At 33.7% G+C, this 14,882-nt stretch overlaps 1 protein-coding gene across 1 annotated transcript; it reads left to right on the top strand.

The window, feature by feature from the left end:
• Window positions 1–5,576: 5,576 nt before the first annotated feature.
• Window positions 5,577–10,334, top strand: LOC116021021 (wall-associated receptor kinase 2-like). The gene is made up of 3 exons (XM_031261613.1): window positions 5,577–6,480; window positions 8,676–8,882; window positions 8,984–10,334. The coding sequence occupies exons 1-3, from the start codon at window positions 5,631–5,633 to the stop codon at window positions 10,189–10,191; spliced, it is 2,265 nt and encodes a 754-aa protein (XP_031117473.1). The 5' UTR covers window positions 5,577–5,630; the 3' UTR covers window positions 10,192–10,334.
• The last annotated feature ends 4,548 nt before the right edge of the window (window positions 10,335–14,882 follow it).

Genomic DNA, 14,882 nt, shown 5'->3' on the forward strand with positions numbered 1-14,882 from the left:
AAAACAATTTCTCGAGGATCCCTAGGATCTCGCTAGCAAATTAAGCGACACACGCTCTGATACCAATTGTTAATATGAAATGCAGAATATCCACGAATAAACACTATATTTAACTAGGGAAATAGGCAAGAGACAATTACTCCTGATAATACTCCTAATAGATATAATGTAAAAATATGAACGCACCAAATAAGTACACCAATCATTTAATAACGCAGTTCGGAGAACACTCCTAATCTGCGGGGCCACGCCCAAAATTTTCCACTAGATCAACCCGCTGGTTTTTACAAGTACAAGGTTCAATCGATTTACAAAACTAGGCCTACCACCTATTTTAACGCCAACCTTATACAAAACTCAGTAAGAAAATTTTAAATACAATTTGAGCTAATCTATCAATTACACAAATTGTATGCCAACCTGGATTTCGACACAAGGTGTACTAGTACTGCGCGGAGCTGCTTCTCCAAATTTAGTACTCTTTTCTAGACCCTAACATTTGAAGTTTCTTTTGTGTAGTCAATGACTCTTGAATTGTTACTCCCTGAAACTTCACTTTGATCTCATTACATGACTCCCCTTTTATAGTGTTTTGTAGACCCTTGTTTTTAGGAAGTCCATCCCATGATAAGGCATGTTGCATGGATGTGAGAAAGAGAATTAATCTTGATCACATATTTTTTTCAAGACTAATTCATTAAATGCCACTTGCTGACTTTTCTTTAAAAGCACCTCCACATTTTGTGCCACACTTCATATTCCTCATTTTACTCCACACATCATATTTTGCTCCACACATCATATTTTGCATTCATAATTCCTTTAGTATATGCTTCTTAATATTGTTTGATTTTATATGCCAATACACATAACATATGCCAATTAATTTGTACCAACAGGTAATATCGTAACCAACAAACTGAATTAGAGGAATTTTCAAATAAAGCACATCAATGCTTGTGTCGTGTTATAAAGGATATTATCATTGCAAGTTGTGCATCTTAAAAGCCACTCATAAATGAAGGAAAAATATGTGTATGAAATGTCAGTTGTTGATATTAAGTAGCCTTCAATAAGAGTTATTGAAAAGTCTCCCAATACATGCATGTATATATTCCCATTGGACTTGGTCTTCGTTTATGACTTGGTCTTTTGTTTATGTTATCTTCTTTGAATTAAGTGGAGATTGAAAGTTGCAGCCACTACTTGAAGATGCACATTGAATAAATTTTGGTAAATTATATTGTGGAGAACAAATAAATGTTCATTTTTAATATACTAGATTCATTTTTAGATGTATACCAAATAATGAGCATTTAATACACAAATTAAAAATTGAACATTTCAATGTAGTAAAAGTGAACCTTCAATATACCAAAAATGAATCTTATGTTAACAGTTCACCCTACACGATGAATCATGTGTATAGGGTACTTGTAACCTTAGTGGACAAAAGACCACTAGGACGTAAACTAACTTAAGTTGCTCATAACTGACCAGCTCAAATCAAGAAAGTTGATAACTCCCACTATGAGTCAAACTTATAACCTTGTATTTATAGTAGGACAAACATGGCTCGGGTTATCCTTTTTGTCTGTATTATGATTCCCATATTAGAGGCCAACCCATTCCTACATTACATATATAGCAAATTACATTATACCATGGACTAGGGTCTACCTTGCGTTATAGACACTGGTCCAAAAATAGCCTTAAGATTTTGTTCATGTAGTTCACACATTTTGTATATGTAGTTAATCGTTTCTGTATCTCAAAACAAATTGGAGTCACATCACATGGTAATTACAGACACATAACATAATAACTATAGACACAAATTGTCAATTACATGTACATGATATGTTAACTATAGACACATAACATTTTAACCAACATCTTCTGTGTGTGCAGGTAACATATTGTGTACCTGCACTTAACAATTAATGTGTATGTAATTGTTATGTTATGTGTATGTAATCATGTTATGTGCCTTTAATTTATTTACAAGTACAAATATTATTAACTGCGGCAAATACAAAAAGTGTTACCTGTAACACATAATTATTGGACCAGACTGCTGGGCTTACAATACAATATTAACACTGGTATAACAATTGTACATATATAGAATATAGTATAGTAGCTGGAAACCAAGTTACACGCATCGAACACAAACCCAGGCCAATCGTTCGTTATCATTCCCAAACAATATGAGCTTCCTCGTACTACTACTCGTCTTGTCGGCGGTACTAGGCTCCGCTCCCACCGCCACATCAAAAACCAATTCCTCCATAGCCAAATCCAACTGCAGCGACCGTTGCGGCAACGTAATGATCCCTTATCCCTTTGGGCAGACAGAAGAGTGTTCCCTAAACTCAAACTTCTCCATAGTTAAATATTGATAATTTTGTTTTTATTAATAGTATAGATTATGTTGTAATAAATATATATACGGTATTACTACGACTATTAATTTTAATCTATAATTGTATTAAGTAGAGAATAATATATTTTACTAGAAATTGTATAATCATATTATTTTATTACATAATTGTAGTACGAATAGGAATTGTATTACCATATTTTACAATATTACAAAAAACTTAATAGTATATGAGTATTTTGAGCAAAAAGTTAAAATTGACAATTTTGTTTTTTTTTAATAGTATAGATTATGTTGCAGAAAATATATGTACTGTATTATTACGATTATTAACTTTAATCTAGAATTGTATTACGAATATAAAAATATGGAAGAATATATTTTATTAAAAATTGTAATATCATATTTGAATATACAATTGTAGTACAAATAAAAATTATATTACCATATTTTACAATAATATTATAGAAACCTTAATAGTATAGGAGTGTTTTGGGTGGAAAGTTAAAATTGAGGATTTTGTTTTTATTAATAGTATATATTTATGTATATACTTCAATGAATATAATGTATTATATAAATGCATATATTTAATTAATTCAATTTTTCATATATATATATATATATATGCTTAAATGTGGTCGCGCCTTCCTGTGCGGTATACACCACTATGTATACAAATATACACCACTCAATGTTAGAAAATACACTACAATGAAAATAGTCAAAATACACAAAAACACCAAAGAGCACAAAACACACCTAAAATAATGCACCATAACTCCCATGTCCCTAATTGTGCATTTCCGAATATTATGTGGTGTATATTTGCATACCTAGTGGTGTGTTTTTTGTTGATCCGTACCTAATGATTCATATTTGTGTTGTGTATTTTCTAGCATTGAGTGGTGTATATTTGTAAACATAGTGGTACGGCCACACTGACCGTACGTTAAGGCACGATCGCACCTGAACTCTACTATATATATATATATATATATATATATATATATATATATATATATATATATATATATATATATATATATATATATATACATATATAGGGTCATGATCAGGTGTGGCCACCCCTTAACGTGCAGTCAGTGCGGCCGCATCACTATGTATACAAATATACACCACTCAATGTTAGAAAATGCACCACACAAATGTGCATCATTAGATACGCATCATCATAAAACACACCACTATGTATGTAAATGTACACCACACAGTGTTAGCAAATGCACCATTAGAGGCGGGGGAGTTATGGTGAATTATTTTGGGTGTGTGGTGTGTTTTATGGTGTTTTTGTGTATTTTCATTGTGGTGCATTTTCTAACATTGAGTGGTGTGAACCGCACCGACCGCACAGGAAGGTGCGACCACATTTGAACAGATTTCTCTCTCTCTTTCTCTATATATATATACATACATACATACATATATATATATATATATATATATATATATATAATGGTTAATAATACAAAATGATATTTTCAGTATTATAGTATAAAAGCTATTCCCAAATATTTGAGAATAACTAATACCAGGGAGTCCCTAGAAATGACTATTCCCCCCTGCAAAGGGAATAGCTCATTCCCGCGAATTCTATCCTAAAAAATAAAAGGACAAAATAAACGATGGAATAAGTATATTTCTGGGAATGATATTCCATTCCCGACCTATTCAATGAACCAAACACATTGTAAATGAAATTATGAAAATCAGAACAACTCTACCCTAGTTAGATTGTCAGTAGATTTGATAGTTTTATAGTTTCAAAGTCTTTTTATATTGGTCGATCAATTATGATTTGTCTACTGAAAACTTCTATTAAAAAAGGAGTCGGTAGTTTGAGTGACTTATCCTATATTGACCCCAAATGACACATTTCTATTGTCAACGTAACGAAGTAAGTCGTGGGCAATATCATAATCCAACAAACCGAAAAGCACATTAATACTTGGCAAAAACTTGTGTGAGACCGTCTTACCATGAGACGAGTCGGGTCGGGTCGGGTCAAGATGCAAATGTAACACTTATATGCACAAATGCGATACTTATATGCTCAAATGTAATACTAATTAATCAGGAATAAATTTTTTGTTACTTATTAGGGTAAATGTAATACTTTTAAGGGAAAATACAATACTTTTACATTTCGATTTAACAGTATTACATTTTTTCCTCAAAAGTATTATATTTGCCCTTATAAGTGAGGGGCATTTGTCAACATTACTTATTATTAAAAATGTATTACTTTTTCTCTTATAAGTAACAAAATTTGTATTTTTGATTAGTGTTATATTTGAGCATATAAGTATGAGATTTGCACATATAAGTATGACATTTGCATGGTGCTTTGACCCGACCCGACCCGTCTCACGTATAAGGATCCGTGAGACGGTCTCACACAAGTGTGACCCTTAATACTTTGTGTCTTGTTATAAACAATGTTACTATTGCAAGTTGTGCATCTTAAAAGGTATTCATAAATGCAAAAATATTGTGTATGAAATGTTAGTTGTTGATATTAATTAGCCTTCAACAAGAGTCATTGAAAAGTCTGCCAATACATGCTCGTATATATTCCCATTGGACTTGGTCTTGAATTATGACTTGGTCTTTTTTTTATATTATTATTTTTTATACATTAGATTTCTAGCTTATTCCAGACTAATTCTAAATCTTAAGAACTCCTACTTAAGAATCGCTAAAAGAAATAAATTGTAAGTTATCCCTATATATTCGTCTATGGGTGTACACTCTGCACACAAGTGATCTTAATTTCCTCGATTAGTCAAAATCTCCCAAAAAAAACCTCTACACTTTTGAAGTAAGACATTACAGGTATTGGTCAAGCTAGTTGACTAATTGAACTAGCCAGGCAGAGGCCTTTTCTATATAAGAAAATTGTTCAAAACTTCAAATTACCCACCAAATAACACGCAAAATATTACACATGGACTTTTCAGTGTGTAATTCGGTTACTAATTTGAATGTTTTTTTTTTTTAGTTCTTTATATTATTCTTTTAACGAGGTTTTTCTCCTCACCTTGTGACTCTAGCTGGCAAAGGACCACAAGAAATAAACCAGGCTAAGTTACTCATAGCTCACGGGCAAAGGACCATAAGAGGGCAGCCCATTACTACATATATAGTATATGTGTATATAGTAGCTCGAAACCAAGCTACACACCTCCAACACAAACCCAATCATTTGTTATCATTCCAAAACAATATGAGCTTCCTCGTACTACTACTACTTGTATTGTCGGCTGTACTAGGTTCCGCTCTCTCAAAAACCAATTCCTCCATTTCCATAGCCAAATCCAAGTGCAGAGACAGTTGCGGCAACGTGATGATCCCGTATCCCTTTGGGCTGACAGAAGATTATTGTTCCCTAAACTCAAACTTCTTCATCGCCTGCAACTCCTCCTTCGATCCTCCCAAGCCATATTTACCAAACAGTAACATAGAGATAAGTGATATATCAGTTGATGGGCAGTTGACCGTTATGAAGTACATAGCTCGAATTTGTTATTCCAAAACGGGTGAAGCAGTTCCCCCATCGGACTCATGGCTGAAAACCTCAAACTTCTACGTCAACCAGACCGCCAACAAATTCGTCGCTGTCGGCTGCGACGCTGTCGCTACTGTCTCAGGCTCCGACCGGTCCACTAAGATGGAAGGTTGCAGGGCATCCTGCGACGGCATAGGAGAGGTTAAAAACGGGACGTGTAGTGGGATTGGGTGTTGCGAGACCGCCATTCCTAATATGGCCAAGAACGTGTACTTCACAGTGGGGAGTATTTTTTCCTATAACCAAACCACCGGTGTTGTTCCCTGCAACTACGCGTTCGTGGTGAAGAACGGTGGGTTCGACTTTTCGTCGACTATGCTTACCAAAGAATGGGATGTTGTGGAGTTTCCCATGGTTCTTGACTGGTTTATCTCGAGTGAAACGTGTAATACTGCGTGTCAAGGGAATACGTCATGTGTTCCTGTAAATGGTACTGTTAATGGTGAGGGGTATCGTTGCGCTTGTAAGGAGGGTTATGAAGGCAATCCTTATCTCTCCGGTTGCAAAGGTATGCATGGCACCATTTATATATGTCATTGTATATTTGTATGTGTTGGTTGTCTACACTTAGGTTTTGTTTTACGTTAGTGCTGCAAGAAAATTTGAAATGGGTGAGCTGACCTTATGATATAATTGCATGAAATAACTATCTCAAATGGAAATGTTGTTTTTAATGTCTTTAAAAATTCATTAGTTCTTATTTAATTTTAATTTAACCATGGGTAGGGATAACAACTTCTCCCCTACTTTGCAAGATTCTCTATCCCCGGCCACTTTAATGGGGTGGATGGGGACTGAGACCAAAACTTTTTTTTTTTGTTTCCCAACAAATATAGAGAAGGGATTGAGAGTTTTATAAGGTCGTAGGGACCGGGATGGAGACAAGGAATATATTCCCTGTCCTCATCTTGTCTAGCTGTCTTCCCGAGTGATTGATAACATGAATTTGAGGGAATAACATCATATTACAACTAATTTCTAGAAGAAAAACTAAGAACTAATCTTAGATGTCCTGATGTCCATCTAGTTAGATCTAGTGCTTCGAGAGCAAAAAGGAAAATTATGCGGTCACATTTTTTGTAAATAACTCAAATTTTGCACTTTGTAACACTATATAATGCATTGAACACTACTCAACACTCCAATGTTCCGAAAACCAAACGTCCCCGCAATGTTATGTGAAAGTGTACTTTGTAGTGTTGCAAAGTGCATCATGTAATGTTACGCAGTGCATTTTAAAGTTTGTTTAAAAAATATGTATTATGTAGTGTTGCTAAGTGCATTTTTAAAATTCATGTGAAATTGCATTTAGTAACACCATAGAGTGCACTTTAAAGTTGTAGAAAATTACTAAACTATCATCACATTTTTTTTCTCTTATTATTTCAGATCTGATAGATTTTTTTTTAATGAACTATTGAAATAAGTACACATATGAGGACATGAAGCAGTTATATATATTATATACAATTCAAATAACATCAATAGTGTTTGTTTCAAATATTTAAATAAAAAATGTTAAATCACTACCTTACCTTAGTATATATGATTAAGGATGACAAAGTTACCGTCTCAATCTTAATAATTAATTATTTTTTATAAGGAGTAAAAACACAATTTCGTTTTCTTAAAAATTTGTGTGCAATTTGTCTATCCAACACCTTGTGGTACTTGGCGGAGACTTAACAAGTCATACTTGCATGATGTAACAATAAATGTTATATGTACCATGCAAAAATAATATAACAATAATAATTATTAGAGTACGTGCATACATTAATCCCCGTTGTCCCACAACTACTTGCATATGTCGCGCAACTCGATCAAGATATCTTTTCCACCAACCTTGTGGTTGAAAAGTAAGTTTAAATTGGGTAAACTCCTAATTAAATTGATCGAAAAGTTAGTTTAATTTGATTAATATAAAATTGTAAGTTCGACTCCTTATTAGAACTACGTATTGATCTTCTTAGTTTAAGCTTGTCAATTATGTGCCATCTAAATTGATTTATTTAATTGCCGCTTTAAGTTTTTGCACCGGTTAACCGTATTCTTGATCTTCTATTCTTCACATCTATATACTTCTTTTAGCTCTTTCAACTAACCTTATTGACAGTCAAAATTTTACAAACAAAGTGGACAAGAATTACGATTTTTACTGAAGTTGACCACCCTTCAAGGTTGGTCAAAAATACGAAAGTTACCAACCACCTTTGATAGGTGGTACTTGATAAATATCTTAAATCTCTACTCACTTTTAAGGTGATCCGAAAAATTGATTGGAACTTGACCGAATTAAGCACTTACAACTGTGCTAAAAAATTATAATTAGTAACAAAGATGCAACTTTAATTTTGTGCCACGATTTTTTATGGTAAGATGTTGGGCTCCGCTCTCCGAGTTGCTGTCTAACAATCCCCTCTCAACACCTGTTAACTTCGACTGCATAGCATACTTTCAATGGAATTCATGTGACTTGCTCTAATATTAATTGTCATAGTACGCTTATCACTACGTTAAAAGTTATAGCTCACTAGTAGGGAATGTGCAACTTTATTTTCCTTATACTTATGTAATTGTCCGAGCTACGTTTCAATGACATAATGCTAAACTCGGCTCTGCGAGCTGTCGTCCAAAACAGAAGTGATTTTCTAATCATGCTTCATTTTTTATTTCATTTACTCATTTGAATTGACTTTGCAGATATCGATGAATGTGTAAATGGACAGAACAACTGCTCCATAAACTCTATTTGCTCAAACATCGAAGGTAGTTATGAGTGCCATTGCGAGGAAGGTTACCATGGCGATGGGAAGGGGGAATTGGGCTGCCAATTACCTAAGGATGATTGCAAAGATAATGGGAAAGGGTGCACTTCTTCTAAACGGATGATTATTGAACATTTTATTGGTAAACCTTTGCTTTCATTGTTGGTAGCTAATTTTATTTAGGGTTGGTTTCTATTATTTTGTCATTGTCATTACTGCATATATGTATATATATGCATGCAGGTATTGCTTTATGCACTGTGCTGTTGATAAGTGGGTTTTGTCTGTACTTGGGATATCGAAGGAAGAAATCAACACAAATCAGAGAGAAATTCTTTAGAGAAAATGGAGGATTGATTTTGAAGCAAAAGATTGCTCAAGGCACTACGTCTTCATGCACAACAAGAATTTTCACTGCTCAAGGGCTTAGAAAAGCGACCAACAACTATGACCAAACTAGAATCATTGGTCAAGGAGGTTTTGGGGTTGTTTATAAAGGGCACCTTCTTGATGGTCGAACAGTAGCCGTTAAGAAACCCAAAATGTTGGACCCAACCCAAGTCGAGCAGTTCATCAATGAGGTTATTGTGCTCTCTCAAATCAATCACAGAAACATAGTCAAACTCTTTGGTTGTTGTTTAGAAACAGAAATTCCGTTACTCGTTTATGAATTCATAAACAACGGAACATTATGTGAGCATCTAAACGACAAAAACAAGGCGTCCACATTAGCTTGGCCGGTCCGCTTAAGAATAGCTACTGAAACAGCTGAGGTGCTATCTTATTTGCATTCTGCAGCTTCTCCTCCTATAATCCACAGAGATGTTAAACCCGCAAATATTCTCCTGGATAATGAGTGCACAGCCAAAGTATCTGATTTTGGAGCATCAAGGTTGGTTCTACAAGATCAAACTCAATTGATAACTATGGTGCAAGGAACATTTGGTTATCTCGATCCAGAATACATGCAGACCCACCAATTAACAGAAAAGAGTGATGTTTATAGCTTTGGAGTTGTCCTGATGGAATTGTTAACAGGTAGAAGGGCAGTAATTTACGATGGTCCAATGGAAGAGAGGAGTCTTTATGAACATTTCCTTTCATCATTGAAAACCAATCAATTGTTCAAGATTCTTGACGACAACATTGTCTGTGAGGGAAACACTGAAGAGTTACAAGAGGTTGCTTTACTTGCAAGAAGGTGTTTAAATGTGAAGGGGGAGGAAAGACCAACAATGAAGGAAGTTGCAGTGGAGCTAAGTGGATTGAGGAGAGCAGCAAAACATTCATGGGTTAATAATTCAGACACTTCCATAAAATCACATGCTCTATTTACTGATGATCAGCCACCGCTAATCTCCTCCGGATATATTGATGCCACTTTTAGTATAACAAGTGAATATGATAGCTTAAAACATCATATGGAGTTACCAATGACTACTGCAAGATAATTGTAGCACGGCTGTCGATTGCATGGGTAGTTCAGTTGGTCACAATGGTAAAGTTTATGAACAATGATTCGAGTTGAGTCTCATCAGTAACAATGTGATGCAATCTCTCAAAGTGAGTAGCTCATGATTTATATCATTCCAAATGCTCTGATGTTTTGAATTTCAGTTGTGGTTCATCTCATATTCAATTTTGCAAAGAATATAAATAATGTTTTGCTTCTATTTTTCCTTGTGACGTAAATTTACAATAATATTGAACTCTATATTTGTTTTGAACTTCAGATATGGTTATATTTTCCTTCTTTTTATTATTATTATTATTTTTTGAGTAATTATTACTCCGTATTATTATTATTATTATTATTATTATTATTAATTCTATAGGTGCAATAATGATATTACAAGCTTTTCTTATCTGCAAATTCGATCAACCAGTAAATCTTCTTTTTTTTGAGTACCCGGTAAATCTTCTTAATTATACACCAATAAAAATCAACTACGATTATTTACTACGGAGTATTACTTTACAATTAGTTGTAAAGTCGATCGAAAATAAATCTTACCAATATATGATTCAACTAAATCTACAGTGGCTTGCCAAACGCCTTGTGGTCAAGCGGCATCCAGTGTACACTCCTATGTGGAAAGGAGTGGGTTCGAGACTCAGTGGCTCAATCAACTTAAGAATAAAAGTTTTAAAGTCTACTAGTGTACTATGTTAATTTACATAGTCAACCTTTTACTGATGTCCTTTTGCATGATGTTTACATCAGTAATAAGTTTTCTTATAAAAAAGACATTTGTCTTGATCATCGAATATATAATTCTCGTAAGATAGATATTGACCTTATACTAATAATTTATAAATGTCTATATTTTATGCATTAGACATTTAATTTATATGTGAGCTTTTAGAATGAGTAATGTTATATTTTCTTCAAAATTTATCTTCTGATATTCACCATGGGATGGGACATTATTTGATTATCGACTTTTACTGCCTTTTAAATACTTTTTCATAGAGTTTATTGATATTTATTATTTTGTACAATAATTCACCCTTTATTTTAGTTATTTTTTATTTTAGTTATTTTGATGCTTATTTTCTTTATCCTAGTGAAATTGAGAATTGTTTGTGTGTTATATTGTACCAAGGGTTGAATTATCTACAAGGAGCAGCAAAAAAGAATTTTGAAACATTTTGGACAAGTTTTGGAAGAAAAGAAAATTACCTAAGGAAAGAAAAGAAACAAGAATAAGAATTAGAAAAGAATTGGAAGTTGCCTTTGCCTCATGGGCCAAGGCCCATCTATCTCCTATATATTCTACATATTCTCTACAATTTAAGTAGTTCCCAACCCTAGTTAGTTTTAGTTTATTTTTCTTCTTCTCTTTATATTTTCTTAGCATAGTTTAGATTAGTTTTACATTAGATTATTTAATTTCAAGCTTGGAATCTCGGATTGAAGTTGGATTTGTTCTTCATCATTAGTAAAGTTCTCTTTTCCCTTTATTTACATTCTTTTCAGATTTCTTGCAATGTTTATGGTTATTTATTATTGATTTGCTTTGTTTATTTTTATGATACATGAGTAGTTAGCTTTTGGGTTTGGATTAGGGTTCTATTGCTATTCTTGATGCTAGGTTTATGATTTTTGCATAAAGGGGATAATTTATTAACCTAGGGTTTTATGTTTGAATTGGATTATAAATTCTTCTTATTGATAATTGATGCATAGCTTTTATTGATTTGCTTTGGAGATGATTTCATCACAACAAAAGTTGGGTGAAAGACTCAGCCTTACCAATTTCAACCCAATTTTTCCTACTATTCTCGGTAATTTGGGGGCTTATAATGCTTTGGTTAAGATTGATGCATCATGAAAGTGGGGTAATCCTAGCCTAATTCTAGTTTATTGATTACGAAAGTAGCTGAACTGAATTCTTGAGTGCATTGCCAATAAATTCATTGGTTAATTGTTTTTCCCTAGTCCTAAGTTTGTTAGAGTATCAAGATTGCAATACCCCGGCCCTAATCTGACCCATTCTTTTATCATATAATTTATCCCTTATTTAATTTGTATTTTTTATTTTATTTTCATTCATTAATCTTAATTTGCTTGGATTCTAGTGAATTCTAATACTTTAGTGACTAGAATTCTACATATCATACAAGTACGTGTCATAGTCCCAATATTCAACGGAACGACATTTACACCATATTTTTACTATCACCATTTTACTCATCATTGATTTGACATGATGCCAGATTCTAAAAATAGGGTCATAGTTATTTATTACAATGTGATGTCCAGTTCCAGTTCCAGTAAAACTCTAGTTAACAAGAAGTGTTACAAAAATGTGTAGTATTTAATGGCCAGTTGGTGGACAAGTATTTAATTGTTGATTTTAACCATGAAGAAAAATGTACATTTGAGCTAGGGGTACTTCTCTTGCGTCAGTTTCTAAAATTATTTGACAAATTATTACCTACTGATGCACGAACCCACTCCTTTCCATATGTGAGTTTACACCAGGTGCCGCTTGACCACAATGTCTTTGGCAAATTGAATAATTCCAAAATTGTATTTAATAAAGTTTGGATCCCATATGCCAACCCTAAGTCTAACAAACTATATTTATTGTTTCCTTAGCTTTCATGTTCAAGAACGTAACCCAAAATTCCCAAATTTTATAATCCGCAATTCTGCTCCTCCAATCTCTTAGTTTTCTCGGTATGGAGCTGATTCCCGGTCTTCCCAACCACATAGCTCTGGAATGTCTTATTCGGATTTCGTTTGATCAGTTTCCCAAGGCTGCATCTGTCTGTAGAGCATGGAATGTTATGATTAAGCATCCCAACTTCATCCAGCGCTGGAAAGCTTTCGCAGGTATTTTTTCATTGCCACTAACAGATTTCTATTAAGAAGATGAGACTTCTTTATTCAAGAAAGACAATTTCATGTTCAACTTCAGATCAAAATCAAATTCATTACCAGCCTCAAGTGCTTAATCAACCTACATATATTGTCACTCACAGGTTGGCAAATTGCTGTCCACTATAAGAGAAGAGTTTATAGGTTTCAAATGCACAGTCCATCGTTGGAATACTTACGAAACCAAATCAAAACACGATTGCCAGACATAGACATCAATGATTTGGAGATCACTTATAGAGATTGGAATGGCAGAAACGTAATCGTTGCTTGTGACGGAGACCTGGCCTACCGTTTCCAGTGCTTAGGTGCAGTTCGACAATATCACATAGAGCTAACACTAATTAAAAAGGTGCCCTCTTCCTATAACTTCCCCTCAAAGCTTTCTCAAATTAAAATATTCACTCTACATCTCTACATATAGCTAACATTCAGTATGTATGTTCTGTATCTGCAGAAAAAGTAACAGCCTGATCCAAGCATGGTTATTGTTACAGGCCGGAAAGTCTGGGATCACATCACAACCTAGATTTTCCTATGTTTGTAATAGAATTAGGAAAAATATTTGACTTAAGACTTTGTGGTGTGTTTGCTTGAGACTTTTAGCTTATGAAACTTTAATCTTGGATCGTGGTGTATTTAATTTTATGAATAATGTTTATAGTTTATTAATATTGTATAAAATTGAGGCTTAAGCCTCGCCTTAGCATTACAAAAAGCCCCGAGCCATGCCTTTGCCTTTTTAAGCTTTGGTTAGAGCAGAAGATAACAACAACCATTCAACAAAAAGGGTTAACCAAGCTATTGTGGTTAAACTATACCATTCATTTGGCAGAATAATATTGGCATAATACCAATTATCACTCCTCCCTAAAGTGTTCTCCCTTTTAGGCTTTATATGACTATGCCCCTCCTATGTTGAATATGGGAAACCAGAGGAATGGTGAACATGATTGGCTGGTCTCCTCTCCAACCGGAAACAAATGAGACAAAGGACTTTCAAAGATTCGGTTGTAACTTTTTTGAGTTGGATGGTCTAATTGCGATTTAATGTATAATTCAATAGCCTACTTTACCTTATTTCTAAAAATTATCATCACATTTTTTCTTTCATTGGTTTGATGGTCGTAAATTGTAATTCATTCCTAGTTCTCTCATTCTTAACAGATTCATATTTGATCCGAACCATATATATGTGTGTAAGTTGCATCTAGTAACAATTATATCTGAACCTTTAAGAATGAATAATTTCATATCAAAACTTTATGTTTTGTGATAATTATATCATCAAATGATTTTATAATGAAGATGACATTCCAGACTTATGTAAACATTTCTAATTTCTTAATCAACAATATCCGTTAAAAACAGGAAAAAGTAATCTTAGCTGTGAGAGTGCAGAAGCAGTGAGGGATTTGGAGATAAACTTGACAACTTCTTCATTCTGAACCAGTGGGAAAACAGTACACACGTTTAGCTGCTCATCTTCAGCTGTAAATGAAGCCCCATTCATTTACTAACACATTTTCAAAGCATTCAACCAACCCTCCCATATAAAATTGTGGCTCCTTTTTATTTTAACTGACCACCATGTCTTAATTTAAGAGTGAGCTAGTATTTTCGCCCATGCGTTGCACGGAATTGATTTGTTATAATATTTTAAGAATATTTTGATCGATTTATTAATTATATAAATTATAACATCGAATATTATATAGGGCAATTGATGAAATTGGTTGGATCAATTATATTTTC

This window comes from Ipomoea triloba, chromosome 5 (genome assembly GCF_003576645.1).
Source record: "Ipomoea triloba cultivar NCNSP0323 chromosome 5, ASM357664v1".
Classification (NCBI taxonomy): Eukaryota; Viridiplantae; Streptophyta; class Magnoliopsida; order Solanales; family Convolvulaceae; genus Ipomoea; species Ipomoea triloba.